The 16,226-nt window shown below is 38.2% G+C and overlaps 1 protein-coding gene across 1 annotated transcript in view; it reads right to left on the bottom strand.

Moving 5' to 3' along the window:
- Window positions 1–5,656: 5,656 nt before the first annotated feature.
- CHSY3 (chondroitin sulfate synthase 3) overlaps window positions 5,657–16,226 on the bottom strand; it is a gene marked incomplete at its 5' end in the record, with an annotated part of 155,569 nt that continues 144,999 nt past the window's right edge. The window contains one exon of the mRNA XM_085323255.1: window positions 5,657–8,447. Coding sequence (XP_085179381.1) covers window positions 6,885–8,447 — 1,563 coding nt within the window. The remainder of the gene's footprint in view (window positions 8,448–16,226) is intronic.

The raw sequence follows: 16,226 nt of genomic DNA, 5'->3' as shown, positions 1-16,226 counted from the left end.
TTTTTCTCTCTGCTTTTAAGTTACTTGTGGCTAATATAATACTGCTRTTCTCATTTTCACCCACCAAACTGATCCTTCTCTATACCTCATCCCATTTATTATTAACTGCTGTAGCCARTAACTGGCTTTAAGGGTAAGGCATAGGCTTGAATGGAAGCAAATAAGCCTCCTGGGGTGTTTAGTGCCAAGATGTGCTCCATATGAGGAAGTAGTAGGTGGTGTTGGACATTGGTGGGAGAAAGCAGGGGGCTGCAATGACAATCCTCACTGAAATAACTACTGCAAACTATGGGACTAATAGACTTCGTTCTCCTAAGTTCCCAGGAACACATTCAGAGTCATGCAATAAGTTAGTTTTCTAAGGTCTGCAAAGTGGCAAAATGCCCACGCATTTGACAAGCCAAAGACCCATACAAATACTGAACAACTCCACACACTCAARTAACTGCAAATAAACTTAAAAATACCATAAACTTAACCATAAACCATAAACTTAAAAATACAAGTCCGATCCACCAGTGCATACTTGGACACAAGAAATTACTTCTCTCTACTCCAGCAACTATTACTATTCCAGATTCTTTCCCCAGACCCACTTCTTTCTGCCAGCTTTCTGTTACTTTCCTCTCAGGCTTGTTCTTCCTAGTATGAAGAACACTATAACTGAAAGCAAAAAAAAAAAAAAGTGCTCTACATCAATAAGCTCATACCAAACCCAGCTGGCTGTTGTACGATAATTATTGCATTCCTCACTTTTCTGAAACTGATGGTAGCACTGTAACTGGACTGTGAGCCTACTTCCAGTAGCAGCATGCCAGAAGCATGAGCATGGCTCCCCAATACCACAACCTTCTGTACAAACTCAGGTTTCTCCATCTCATGTCTGTCCAACACAGCTAAAGTCAGTAGAAKTGTCCTTGTTCTGATCTGAAGCCTTCAGCAAGGAGTTGAGTTCTGGTTTTGAGGCTGAACCATTCTCAGCAGTTCTCTCTTCAGTCTTTCACAGTCCAACCATGATCACCTTCAAAGCATTTAGARAGTGTGTTTGCCTTCTCTTCAGCCAAATAGCAGCATATGGATGAATGTGTAGGATAGGTAGAGCTTATTGCTCCTCGTAACTCCAAGCAAGGGCAAGAGCAAGTCATTGAGGCTTCCTGAAAAGCCTGTAATAAATTTTGTGATCTCAAGCACATATTTTCTGCATCAGTCATCTTGTTCTTTTTATTGTTTTATTATTATTATTTGACAAAATCAGCTAAAGGCAATTTGCCTGCAGTAAKTGAAGGTATTTGGCCCTCATCTTAGCTGGCGTGAAGCCCTTTCTGGAATATCTTCACAGAGTCTGTGATATTGCTGGGGCGTCCGTTCTGAAGGGGTGCCTTCCGCCAGCATGCACAGGAGTTGTGGCAGCAGAGGCACTTGACCTACACACTTACTACTAGAGCATGGATTGAGAATGCCACACCGGATTCCCTCTGMATCTGTGGGTTGGCCTCTTGCACATTCAAGTTAGTCTCATAAATCACGCTTCCTGTTCATACCTGGATGCTCCACCCCTAGCTTTGTGGGAACTTAAAATAGCCCTGCTCCACAGGGCTGTTTYGTGGAGAATGCTACCTCACTGCAGGCCTCCTATGCACAGCAGAGGCCCTCATCTGGGGAACTTCCTCCCACCAGCACTACAAGAGAAACAAAATCCAGCACGCTACAGTACATGGCACATCCTTTGATCTCTACCTGTATGGTTAAGCTTTCCGCTAATGCTAAATAAACACAAACCCAGCAAGGATGCTTTAATTTATCTACAAAGTTCCTATAAGCAGCAAACATTGCAAAATCTTTAGGGATCTGGAAAATAATACAGCAGGAAGTAGAAGTACAGCTTTTATCTTCTAGTTTCTGTAAGTGCTGCCTTACATCCTAATGACCATTATTTATTTTATTGAAATATTTATGGAACCAATAAATTCACTTCTGGAACTGTAGATAAGACATTTTAATGCAAAAAAAAAAAAAAAAAAAAAAGAAAGAAAATAAAGGTGGAGGTAAAGAAAAATCCCAAGCTCTATTCATTTTCCTAGACTTAAGGATTGGAAAGTCTTTGCATTTCCTTGCCTTGGTGAGATTCCAGGATGAAGGAGACTAAAGAGAGGGATGAAGTAATAATATTCAGAATACTTTTAAATTACAGTGGCAGGCAAATGGAAACAGTTTGAAGCAAGAATGGAAACTCATTCAGCAAAATACCCAAATTCAGCAGTTTTATATGGCAGTGACATCATAAAACCATCATACTGGTTCAAAAATTTCCAACTTACTGTAGCAATATATACTGCAAATAGGAAGACCCAAAGAAAAGAAAAATGGGAAGGAGAAGGTTAGTCATGAAACACCAGCTCATTAATCAAGTGACTAGATGCTGACAGAAGAGAATGGAAAGAAAATCATTCTAAGAAACAAAAGAATTATAAAAGGACTGATTTTACTTTATATGTTACTTATGGACCTAAAACACTCAGTGACATTCAGTTGTAGTAAACAGTTCGACTTCTGCCATGCTTCTCCTCGTGCTGCAATTTAAGACCACAATCACCTCACACTGGGCATGATTTTTGTATGCATCCATTACAGCTTTTTTTCTCTCATCCGATTCTCTTTTAAAAACAGAGCAGGAACAGAAATCATTCCTCCAGTCAGCAACTCACCAATTTTCAGTCCACATTTTTTCCCAATAATTTTAACTGATTTCAAGTTGCAGGAAAGCAAAAGATGTTGACTGCAAATGCTTTTTTTAGCTACGGTATGTTAAAGATAGCTTTGTTCTTTGGTGTAAAATTCTGCGTGTGACAAGCTACGTGTAAACTGATCACTAGAATTGTCTTCTAAGAAACTGAAAGACGTCTAAATGACCTATTTACTCTTTTTAAAGTAAGTGGTTGTTAACTCATGCTCTTGCGAAGACTTCACATGTCCTCAGGATCCATAATACACTCCTCCGAGCTGTTTGAGCATCAATATAATTTCTGTAAGAGCAGTGCCTCTCTCTTAACCATGCACTCGTCCAAGGATCACAAAACCTTCTGGTCTTTGGTGAGCGCAGGAGGCACTTCTCTCTCTGGACTGCTTTTAGGGAAGACCCATGGGCACCCTTTTCCCCAGGTTTCCCACTAAAGCAGGACACCAAGCATGTGGTCTACACCTCTGTCCCACCAGCTGGACAGAGGACCAGGAGTCCAGGTTCTGCCCTTCCTCTCCTCCACAACATCCTTTAAGGAGGAAACGGGGAACATAAGCATACAAATGAGGAATGACTCGCATTTCCACCTTAGGACAGACAGAATCTGTGTAAGACACTGTGCTGCCCCAACCCAGCAAAACCTCCGTTCAAGATCCTCCTTCCCAAGCCCAGTTAACCTTTTGCTTCCCAAACACAGCTGATCTCAGCAAGCACCCTCTTCCTTCGCCTTACCTCAGGCTGCCCACATGTAGCTCCCACAACACGCAGCTTCTGGGGCCAAACCCCTCACCTCCCCGGGGCACTTCCCCTTTCATCACATTTCAAATAAATATTCTAATGCAGTGTTTGCTCAGCAACTCTTAGGAAGCTCAACCTGATGCCTTTCCTTCATCTGGAAGATGCAAGTGTTGCTTTAAATACTATGAATGGGAAAACATGTCAGAATGGGGGAAAAATTGGAGAAAAAAAATTTATTTTTTCTGAGGCCTTTTTTTAAAAAAAAAAAAGAAAAAAAAAAAAAGAAAAGAAAGGCAGTGTCTGAAAAGCCGAAGTGTGAGCAGTTCACATCCCACTTCCCAGCAATCAAACTGGAGAGCCTATTTCCAGGCTAAGGTTTTGGAAAAATTAGTCATTGTCTCGTATTGTGAAGCCATTAACTACACATATACAAAGGATTATAATACACACTAAAAATTTCATTTTACAGTCAAGATTATGATTAAGACCGGACAAAAGCAAACAGTTGAGTAGCACAAACATTCCCATCTTAATCTATACATCCATAAAATTAACACTTTTGTGCTTCTTCTTCTTCTTCTTTTTTTTTTTTTTTTTTTAATACGATCTCCTCAGAAGGCATATTATTCCTTAAATGAACTAACACAAGTTCTCAAGTTATCTCAGGACAGTTATTTCAAAAGACAATGCAATATTTTATAATGAACACTTATAATCAGGCTTTTAACAAAGTAATTCATCATATAAACATATGAATCAGTCAGACACTAAATAAATATTTGTAATGGTAAATACTAGCATTTTGTTTACATCCCTTAGGACCTGATCCTGCAAGCCCTCTGTATACAGCTTCATCCTCACTGAACGACTGGTTTCATTTCTTCTAGTCTACTGTTTTAATTGGAGCTGAACAAATACTTTCTGGCCATTAGGCGAAGTCAGTGAAATTAGCCCTGGAATATATCCAAGCAGATAATGACTTCCTTAAATATTTGTAAATCATTATTTTTATTCATGTTTATGGAATCATCACAAACATTTGTCAGTGGGTATTCATTTACTGATATTTGCAATCTGAGTTGCATCAGTTAGTTGAGATTCATCAGATAAATCATATGTTCCTTGTTCTTGGCTCTCTAACCAAACAAAGCAGGAGCTTTTCTGGCAGAAATACTCATGCAAATTTAAAGAGAGGTTTCCAAGAATTTGTTCATAAGGAGTACTACGTTTTACTTTTCCCCAAACATTTGAGTTAGGAGTACTGGGCTAGGAAGGCAAGAGCCCCCAGGAAAATAACAGAAGAGGGCAGATAGCTGTGAATTATGCCTGTTAGGTCCATTATCCATTCTCTTCTACCACAACCACCCCTGTCTCCAAGGCAATGGGAAAAGTCTTCTTTTGAAGCACACCAGAGGTGTCAGAAGAGCCACCAGTGTGACAAGATATTATGACCTTTTAATCATACCATCCGCCTCAGCTTGTGCCTGTCACCCACCTTAACCTTCGCACGAGACTGCTCTTCGCAATATAAGCACGTGCTATGAAAGCGGGGTGTTTAAATTGTCACGCCTCCATCTCCGAGTGATTAAAGCATGCCAGGGCACAAGGAAGGGCACCGCAAAGCGGCTACGACCAGCACTTTAACTCTGAATTTACCCTCTCCTTGTTTTCAGTGATAGCTTTTTCCCTGCACGGTAAATCCAAAACTGAGAGCCACAGATAACAGATCTTAACTGACCTACACATCCTCATGGTGCCTTAGGAAATTCATCCAGGTATCTGCATACAAACGCGTGTGCCAATGAAGGCCACTCACTTGGCTGTTTTTAGAAAGCAAACACAGAATGGGTCAGGCACAGCCAAAACCTGTATTTAAGCATACTGAAATTTAAATTCCAAAGTTCCTTAATTTATTTGCCCAGCTCAGTTTGAAATAATAGTTTGAAATCAAAGCTATTGAAGTTCTTAGAGGGACTCACTCTATCAGTTTAAGTTTGGCTGAATTCTGATGGTTTCCAGGACGCCTTTGAGCTCTCACCACAGTATAACATGAAATGTTCCAAACATGTGGCAAAAAGAATGACAATAATTATAAGAAAACTCCACCTGAACTGAAAAAAGGAACATCTTTTGAAATGATTTTATATATATATATATATATATTTATATAATATATAGGGATATATAGACACACCCACACATACATACATACATATATATATATATATATATATCCCTATATAAAAATCTCTCCAAAATACAAAAAATGGTATTGTTTCTTATGTTGGTATCATTTTAAATTCTTTACTCCATAAATCCATAATATGACAATTTCAGGCTGTCCAGAGAGATAAATCTTAACACAGTCCTACAACCTCCACTAATATAAATATAATGGCAAGGAACTTTGACCAGCAATAGTAAAATTTCAAACTTAAATAATTATTTTACAGTTATTTTAAATTTTAACAACAAATAGTTTCTGCATACCTATATTCATGGACAACGTAAAAAAAGATGCAGCTTTAACTTTCAACACTATCAAGTGCAGCTTTAGGAAAGGAATGTAAAAGAAAACTATATATTAGACTCATTCTAAAAAGAGTAACTTATACTAGGTGTTTGAAAAAAAATACTGTATGCCTGCACTTTATTATAAATAACCATGTTATGTCATAATTTCTTCTTGCCAGCAAATGAAGGACATCATTGGTTCACAAGCTTCTAAAGTGTACATGAGTTTTTGATCAAATCCTGTTCCTTGTGAAAATAAAGTTCATTCACACTTAGAGTGAACAACAATGAGGAGATTGATATTACAATAAGACATTTAAGGACCTTGGTAGCCAGTACCAGTTGCATTTGCAAGTGACTCCTCAGTTTTTCTTTTTTTAAAAAAAATAAAGGTACAATCATAGTTATTTATTTACTTTAAAAATTCTAAAGATGAAGAAAAGTAGTGTTTATATATTTAAGTCCTCATATAAATTATAAAACTCGAGTTTATGTTACAGAGTTTCTTCCCCAGAGGAAGCATAAAGCACTTTTGTGGTACCTTCACCAGTAAATATTGGTATCGCATCAAGTCTGAGAAACACAACAAAGATGATATTGCATCCTAAAGCCCAAAGAGAACATTCTTCTGATGCATTCTCTCCTGACGGATGTGCTCCATGGGATCACATGACTGCTGTGACTTAACCGAATTTCAAATAAAAGAAACATGGAAGATGTCACTTAACCAGTTCAATAGGAATAAGAAACATCACCAAACAGCAGACTCATCCTGTTTGAGGTCAACAGTCTTTGGAAGACAACGAGGAGGGAGTTTAAAAATAGGACAGCAAAATAAAATAATATTAATAATAATGAGGTAAACTCCCCTAAAAAGGCAAAATGGGCTGGGGTGTCAGGAGAGAGTTCGATTGTACCGGACACCCAAATGTTTCTCTAGCCAGAGTTCAGCGAGCTGCATGGTAGAGGCAAATGTACTTGCTTTGGACCCTAAGCACATTTTATACTGTTTTGGATCTAAATTGGGGTCACACTGAACKGGATGAAAAATATGTACAACTCCTACTTCTTGACTTCTAAAAGCCTTCAAACCAGACGTTATAACTTTAGTAAAGAGGTCAACATCCTCAAGTCCCCAACCTTGAATTGAGGTATCAAATCCACCAGCAGTCAGYAGATCACTTTTGTAAATACACGTAATTCCAAATCCATACTCTCTCCAAAATCCAGTTCTTTTTGTGAAAACAAAACTACTGTCAGCTGGAGGGTTGCCTCCATATATTACTTTTGGATCATATTGGCTAAAGATGATAGGGTAGTAAACCTGTTCTCCCTGAATAGTGTTATCTCTACATCGTTGGAGAAAGTCTGGTGTGAATACCAGATCGACGTCACAGAATAGCAGCAAAGTGTCATTGTCAAACCGAGACGAGGCCCTTTCAAGACCTAAACCTCTAGAAAATTCTCCTGCCATAGGAATCAGGGTCATATCTGCCTTGGGATACTTATCGCTGTATTCCTTCATCAGCTCTATGTGTTTGCTGGAGTCCTGGCTAGACTCTGAACCAAAGAGAATTATTGCCAGCTTTACATTCTGCCTGGGAATCAGGCAAGTCTTCTCAAAGTTATCCATAAATCTTAAGAAAATATCGTATCGTCCTACGAGAGGGACAAGAATATGTATTTTCTTGTCACTATGTCCTGCAATGTCTTTGGTGCCTTGGAACGATGAGAAGATCTTTAAAGAATTCGAAAGAAAAGAAAAAGACTGAGTGTCAGTGTTAGTATCCTCCACTAGGCTTCTTACATCAAGCTCCTCTGCTTCTCTGAAGAAAGGTTTGCTGAACAACTGCTGAAGGTAAGCGTGCCGTCTCACTGGAACAGTAACTTTTCTTCCTTTGTGCCTCTTGTACAAAAGCAGTAAATCCAGGATGTACTCCACTCCATGCATAGGGTCCACCCTGCGGTAGCCGTACTGTATTTCCTTGAAATCAATGAGCCTTCCTCTAGACTTAGAGTTCTCGTTTATCATTTCCATGACTTGCATGACTGTGTCGTCCAGCGCGGCCCGCAGGACGCTGCTCAGGCTCTGCCGGGGCGGCTGGTTCTCCGCCATCGAGTAGAGAAGTTTTCCCGTCAGGAACTCCCACTCGATGACTTCAGCCCTTTCGCGTGGCTGGAAGCGATTGAAGGATGGCATCGCTCCCAGTTGCTGGTCTTCCTTACTTACTTCACTGTTACTGAGCTTGCTCATCAGGGCGCTTTCCCTGTGGAGCTGGATGGTCCGATAGCGCAGCTCTGAAATTTTGCGGCTCAGGATGTAATTGTGCAGCCTGTACTGGTAGGCTGGTCTTTTGTTTGGATGAAGCGTAATGGCCGTATGAATTTTGCTGTTGTGAAGATCTTGAATGTAACCCTTCCGGTTGTGTTCATAATTTTCATGGAACAACTGCTGCATCTAGAAAGAGAGAAAGGAGAAAAGACATTAAGCGAAGGTGCTTCTACCCGCCCAGAAAAGGACCCCTGTTAGTAATGTTGATAATTACCAATTCTTAGCGACCACACACTCTTCTTTTGGGCACAGAACTTGAAAGCGTTCAAGGAGGAATTACTTACATTGCTATCTGTCTGAGTTTCAGTACTGCCSACAGCGAGCGAATACTGTTGTCTAAATAAATACAAGGGCAGACAGACACCTTGATCTACCTTGACTTTATCCACCTACAAAACTAAACCAAACACTTAGTGAATAACTGTATTTATATTTATGAGGATGCAGGYTGAAGGTAGCTGTGCATGAAACACTAAGTCTCCAACTACATCTAAACCCTTATTAGTAGAGATCATTACTGAAAGCTTAGCAGCACTGAAGACGGTTTCTGAAGAAGGCCGTGGATTTACGTCTGCGGAGAGCAAAGCTACTTGGATTTCCTACAGCAATACGCAGATGGATTGTGCTTCTTAATGTTGATTAAGYAAATGGATGTCATTCTCAACAAAACTGTTGTGTGGGGTTTTTTTTGTTATTGTTGTTGTTCCACAAAGAATTAAGTGACTGAAATATAATCATTGGAATATGTGTGTTGGCAATGATACATGTATAACAGAACATCTAATAAGCTATATGTCATGCTAGTATAATTTACACTGAGTAATTTCCAATTTATTTCTGAGGCGAGGAAAGACGTTCTACTTCTGTCAAGTTACTAGCTGCAATATCTTCTGAACAGCGAAGAAATACAGTCTATAGCTAAAACACAAGACCAGGATTTAGAGTACCTGGCCTTCGTATCTTTCTGTGCAAACAGTTTTACTAAGAGCAAATCATAAAACTTTCTGTGACTCAGTTTCCTCCCCAAAAGCAAAATTAGCTCATTATTTACTTAAGTGAATACGTATTCTTAAAAAGGGAGCACTATGGAGGAGTAAAATATTAACTTCATAAATACATATAAGACCCACAGTGCTTTGCTAAGTTAACATCTACTAACTCCACAGCAACAGAATCATGCTCCCATGAGCGACAGATAATGGAGACAAGGCTGCTCTTTTTCATCTGAAACCACACGGGTGGTTATTAATTAATTACATTAATTATTAATTACATTAATACATAAGGAAAATGTGCTAATTAGGTAGAAAATGTTGCTCAAGGAGGTGTTGTAAGCTCAAGCTATAATCGGATTTTGAGACTGGTATCGAAGCTTGTCTTTTACGTGCTGAGCAGATCGTGAAAGGTGACATTTTATCTATATCTGATCTATAACACARTATCTCAGACTCAAAATGGTTAGTTCATTTTACTGCAATTCTTCCTGGAGCAGAGATTTTGCTACTAGAGATAACATTAAGCCTAGGATAATAAATGTAAAATAATGTAAAATAACTCACAGAAACATTAATATCTATTACAATAATTATTACATTAGCATGTACAGGAAATACATATTGCCATATTTAGAAAAACAAAGTTTTAATACATAATTTCTAGAATCTCCCTTCCACTCAGTCCCCGAACGATTCTGCTTGAACACCTACAGCTATAATGATTAGTCATCTCATTTTTTTAGGTTACAAACACAATATGCAGCAAATAACCAGACGATTTCAGAAAAATGCCTTAAGTTATGTTAAATTTGCCTTTAGTATACCAGGTATCTCAGACCAAGAGCACCAGTAATAATAATAAAAAAAAAAACAACAAACAACAACAACAAAAACAACAACAAAGAAATGTAGCTACAAAAAGACTCAAATACCTACATTCACAGAAAAACTTCTGTCTGAAGCTCTCTGAGGACATTTGTGCTGTCTGATGAGCTGAGATTCCCACCTCTCCAATCATATGCTGAAYTCCCATTCTTCCCCCTTTTATTGAAAGCTGTCTACTGTGTGCTAGGCAAAGTGACTGTGATTTTATATTCTCCTTCCAGTCACAAATCCCCAAAAGCCAGAACTTCTGTTTCCTTAGGACACTAAAAGTAGCAGCATTTTATTTATCATAAAAAAAAATGAAAAAGTTATGTTATTTTCTGGACAAAGCTGAATCCCTGATTTTCAGGTTTAGAATTTCACACTAAAATACACATGTAAGAGAGAACTTACACCATGAATTTCAGGAATAAAATAGGTCACTTGGAAAACAAAAGTCAGAAGGGAAAGTGTTTCTGTTAAGGAATGGTATCAGATTCATATACTTCCCCCTCAATCCCTGACACTCCGCTCTTTTCAAAATCCTCTAATCATAAAGAATCACCTGATTTCCTCCTTTTCATCCCCCAAATGGTATTTGAGTAAAACCCAAATGACTGTAACTACCTACACACTTTTAACCTATGGTACCTGCATATTCACAGTATGTTTCTTTTAAAGTATATAGCTTATTTTACCCTCCATTTTTTTAACAGATGACAAAYTCACTGTAAAACTAAAAGCTGTCTATCATGCTCATTTTTCCACAACCCTTGAGTTATTACAAGCTCAGCTTCACAGCAGATTCATTAGCAGCCCTCATTTAATAGGAATATTCTATTAACATAAATAGTGCATTTCTATTACATTCCCATTTCAGATGCCTTGGTTTATTAGATATGCTCTAGTGAAATCATAGTGAGAGGATGTACTCCATTATATTAATGATTCAGCTTTTGATAATCAACAACAGATTAACAGCAGTAACAACAGTAATTCTGAATTAGGTTGGTAATACAGTATCATCMCATATATACAAAACAGTATTTATCCGCTTTCATTTTTAATACATGTCAATATTGAGAAAAGAGTTTGTAACATACATGATACTGAAACTGTAAACTCTGGTTTTGAAAATCAGAACAACTTTCTTTTTTTTTTTTCTTTTTTTTTCCCTGCATTTCATAGTATAATGTATTCCTGGTACTTGCCCAGATTCCCAAGTGCTATTATGATACAGAGAATAAATAAAAGTTCATGAATCTCTGCTTGAAACATTATGCTAAATAATAACAGAACACTCCATTGTTAGATGAATTCTCTCCCCCCTCCAATTTGAAAGCAGTGATACAGCAAAACACAAACTTGTTTGAAAGAGCTGATTTCAATTAACTGAGCTCAAACACATTGTCTTGGAAATACCCCATTTTAATCTCTTCATAACAAAACCTTTTTGATTTGAAATAACTGTTTTTAACTTTTTTAATTTCAGAACAGAAATTCCTGTTAGAACTACCAAAACGTTTTGAATTTTTATTTTTTTTTATCTTGCTACAAAATAGAAGTTTGTTTTCTATGTTGTAGGACAGAAAATGTCTTCTCACCACTCAAACTATTAACATCTAAACGAAAGCAGTTCTAAGTGGTCCTAACTTTCCTTTTTTGATATTTAGAAACCACATGGTCAAGCCTAAGACGAAAATGAAAAATCATTAGTTTTCCAGGAAAAGGCACCTGTGCAAGGGCCTGAAATGCTCGACACAGTCATAAGTGACCCAGAAAAGGAGGTGATTCAGATGGTACCAAGATCTACTGAATCTAAACCAAAATTATGTGGGGTGGTAAAAGCGAAAGCTGCCTGCAAAACTTCTCATGATTCTGAGCAGCTAGGCAAGAAAACGGCAGATGAAACTCTGCAGATAAATGTAAAGCACGTGCGAAGAAGGCAGTCCTAACAACGATGGATTGTGTGCTGGCTGCTAGCGCCATGGAAAGAGAACTTAGTCTTACAGTAGACAATTTACGTAAATGTCACCTTGATCTTCACAAAAACAAATAGGACATAAGGAATCATCAGGACAATTCTAGAGGGAATCAGAAACATTGTTATACCATTGCCTAAATCCATAGCGCACCTAAATCTTGAATGGCCTGTCAATACCTTGATTTCCCACCTGAGATCGAGAACGTAGGACTAGAAAGGTATTGACCAAGGCAAAGAGATGATCTTCAGTACAGACCGCAAGGTGACTAAGCAAAGAGACCAGAACTTTTCAGGGTGGGAAGTTGTCAGACGAGGGAAAAGCCAGTGATCTATAAAATCAAGAGCATCATAGAGAGAGTGGACAGGAATAAATCACAGTCTCTTTTAACGTAACTATTGAACATAAAATGATGTTATCAAGATTCAAAAAACAGAAAAGGAYGTATGTAGTTAAACTATGCATGCTCATTGGCTTAGCAAGTTGCAGGTGTTAAAATTTTACAAGGGTTCAAAGAGCAAGTGGACCGTTCCATCGTTGCTATTTATTGAACACGAGGTCCAATCTCTCCCGAACATTGTTGCGCTGCCCATTGCTGGAGCCCATGCTGAGGAAACATCACCATAAGCCTTTACTGTTTTTATAGCCCTCCCTACCTTTCTCCTCGTGGCCACTGCAGAGAGAGGATACTTGGTCAAATGAGCTGTTGGTCTGGCACGGTACAGGTGCTTTGCATTCACCAAAATCAATGAAGAGGAGAAGCGATCTTGAATTCAAGAAAGGGAAGCACATGTTAACTTTTCACACGGCACRACTGAAGAGTTTGCTGCCTTCTGAGCTATTCTTACAGCACAACTAACACAACAGTTGGCACGGATTTCTGCTTGCCTCTGCTCATGCTACCTGAAACTAGAAGATTGTGAGAAACGTGGATAATCTAATCATGCTCTTAGGAGCGCTGAACTGCAAGCAGGAGGGAGGCAAAAAAAAAAAAAAAAAAAAAGAGAGGGAGAAGGAGAAGAGCTGAATTAGAATAAAGGCAATGCTTTATTACCATGGCAGAGAAATACAATAGTTAATATGTAAGCACAATGCAATTTGCATTGCAAAGCTCTGAACTCGTCGTAATCTTTGTGATTTACTGTTGTAATAACAAGTGAAAGTTCTTACTACTCATACACAGAAGCCTAAACCAACACACTTTTATTATTGCAAGACTATCACATATAAAAAGACTGAATGCAAATGCTGCTTTTGAAATTAAGACTTTTTTTTCTTTGAGCGTTGTTTATAAACAATTTCTTCCATTTAACAGGGAAGACATGAAACTTAATCTTCCATCCACTCTAGCTCTTTTAAAAATTTATAACACTATTAAAATGTCCAACATTTTATCTATTATAAATTTGACTTTTAATAAATTTAGATATGAGATGAATGGGACCTATTCCTTGTCTTTCCTCAACCTTCTCAAGGATTTTAAAGTTTAGGGTTCTTCTGCAAGATGAGGATATATTCAGTATTTCCAGTGAATTTAATCCGTATGAAGAACACATGTAAAATCATAAATCCATTGAGTCCTGCAGAGTACTTTCTGGCTGCACAGCAGCAAATTTAGTACCTTAATAGAAGGACAAGGAAAAAAGCAAATTCAGGTAACTACAGGCACGTTAGGATGTTCTCAATAACATGAAGTATGATCAAATGCAACACTGAGCTTTCCAATATGTGATTGTGAAATTCTGGACAAGAAAATAGATTTCTGCAAGTCATTTGGTATGCTGCTATGAGAAAATCTGTTTTGTTAACCTGCAGAAGATGAGGATTAAGATGGGAATTAAAAAACGCGCATGAACAAGATAAGAGAGACACAACACCTAATTATGCTGAATGGGGAATTAACAGTTTGGAAAGATGCTATTACAGACGTTCTGAAGAAAATATGCATTGTATTTAGTGATGCTGGCACAAAATCTGGGACACAGTTAGCTCATGACCCAGAGATGGTGGCATCATCAAGAGAGAAGAGAAGATACCCCAAGAGAAGAGCCAGAGAATGCAGAGAAGCAGCAATGCAGAAAATACCTAAGCTCCAAATCCTGCACTTGTGGTTTTAACAGGAAGGCGCTTGAATGCCTTAGGAAAGTTGGCGTCTGGAACTGGAATGGGGAAGGAGAAGGTAAGCGCATACGCAGACTCCCAGGTGACGCTGGCAGGTCATGAGACACCAGCGTGATGCCTCCTCAGAAAAGGAAAATGGGAGTCTAAGTTGCAGCAGTCACAGTACTTCGGAGATAGAGCAGACAGCTTCACACATTTCTGCACCTGCATGTGACCATATCAGTGCAGATCAATGCAAGGACTGGAAACTACCCTATCAGAAGATGTTAATATTGCTTAGATTGTTTAATCTAGCAAAATGGAAGAAAAGAATCACATTGTCTATAAATACACTGCAGTAAGTCCATGAGAGAGAGAGAGCACAAACGGACCGTAGGTACACCCAGGTAAGAAATCACAGGAAGATTTGCAGCTGTCCAAAGAGAAAGGTTTTGGATCAGATTCCCAATCCAAGTAACGGATACAATTTAGAGTTTCATCAGGTTATAAAAAAGATAGATCGCTTGCAAGTAAGGCAAGTAGTGACTTGAGAGATCCCATCCACTCTTCCTAATGACACAGCATTTGGCTTTTAGTTAGTAAGAATTAATTATATATTAATTGGCAGCAGCCAAGCTTCTTACCAAATAGGATTACATTGAAAGTGCCTAGCATTATCTTTCTCTTCACAGCCCTCAGGCAACATTGCTTCCTTATGTTTTCACTTGGTCTAACACATAACATAAAACAGTTTAAAACCAGAAAACCAATGATTAGCAATGTAATAGCATTATTTTATAAGCAGCCTATTTGTTTATAGTTTATAATGCATCCGAGTTGCAATGTTATGAAACACTTTTGCCACAAAAACAGAACAAAGCTTCATGTTTTACTATTCAAAGTACGGTAAAGGAGAAAACCTGTCAATATTTTTACACTACGTCCATCACTTTAATATATAATGCACCCAGAAATAACACAAGGAAAACCAGAGTGCAATTATAATCTACAAGTGATCGCAAAATACTATTTACATGAGAGTTGTATATTATTAATAGGCACATCTGCTAATTCTTAGAGAAATAAGTTTAAGCCCCCATGACTGCAGAAAGTGCTGAACACTGCTCTGTTTCACACATCATTAACAGACACATTAACAAACTTAAGACACGAGAATCTACAATCTTGCTGCTGACATCCTTCCCCAGATAAACAAAACTTGATGTATTGATTCCAGCTCTGGTATACAGGGGTCAGTAAGTGGAAAGATTGTAACTGCAGGTCACATCTTCAATTAATTGTTTCTTCGGCACTGGGACTGTTCACTCATCAGAAAGGGTTCCAACTTCTTATTTATAGATTAGCTAGATGTGATATATAGTGTGCAGAATAAAAATGAGCCAGATTTTTTTTTGGTAGACCTCTGTAAGAGTAGAGCTGTACATTAATTAATTACTTACAGCTATTTTGTTTGCCCTTATTTTAATGAGATTAATAAGCGAAGGTTTAACAATAAACCCCTCTGGATGATTTTTTCCTCAATCTTCTTTCTCACACTAGTCGTGTCCCTGGACTGAAATCAGCTCAGCACTCTTTAAGCCAAGTGGTATCAAGGAAAGCTCTGATGAAAGAGCCCTGCTCTGTTAAGACTAGTAGGGTGTTTTGGTTTTTTTTTTTTGGTATCTTATCTCTTTCTAGGCATAGTTTTAAAAGGAAAAAACAAACAAACAAACAAAAAAAACCCACCCGAGCCGCAGTGTTTTGCTGCAGCATGGGAAAGACAAGAAAAGACTTTATTTGTCAGTATGGTCATGCTGTTCTTATATATGATTCTAACTAACCATTTGTTATAGCTGTGCGTTATCAAAACCACAATATAACAAAATTCAGGAAAACTGTACAGGGCAAAACCCCATACAGGAACGGYAAATACTTAAAACACCTGCAATTTACCCCATATAGAC

Source organism: Rhea americana, unplaced genomic scaffold, assembly GCF_003343005.1.
Source record: "Rhea americana isolate MKP2758 unplaced genomic scaffold, rheAme1 scaffold_83, whole genome shotgun sequence".
Lineage (NCBI taxonomy): Eukaryota > Metazoa > Chordata > Aves > Rheiformes > Rheidae > Rhea > Rhea americana.
The sequence above is the reverse complement of the archived record's forward strand: the minus strand, read 5'-3'. Positions and strand labels throughout refer to the sequence as shown.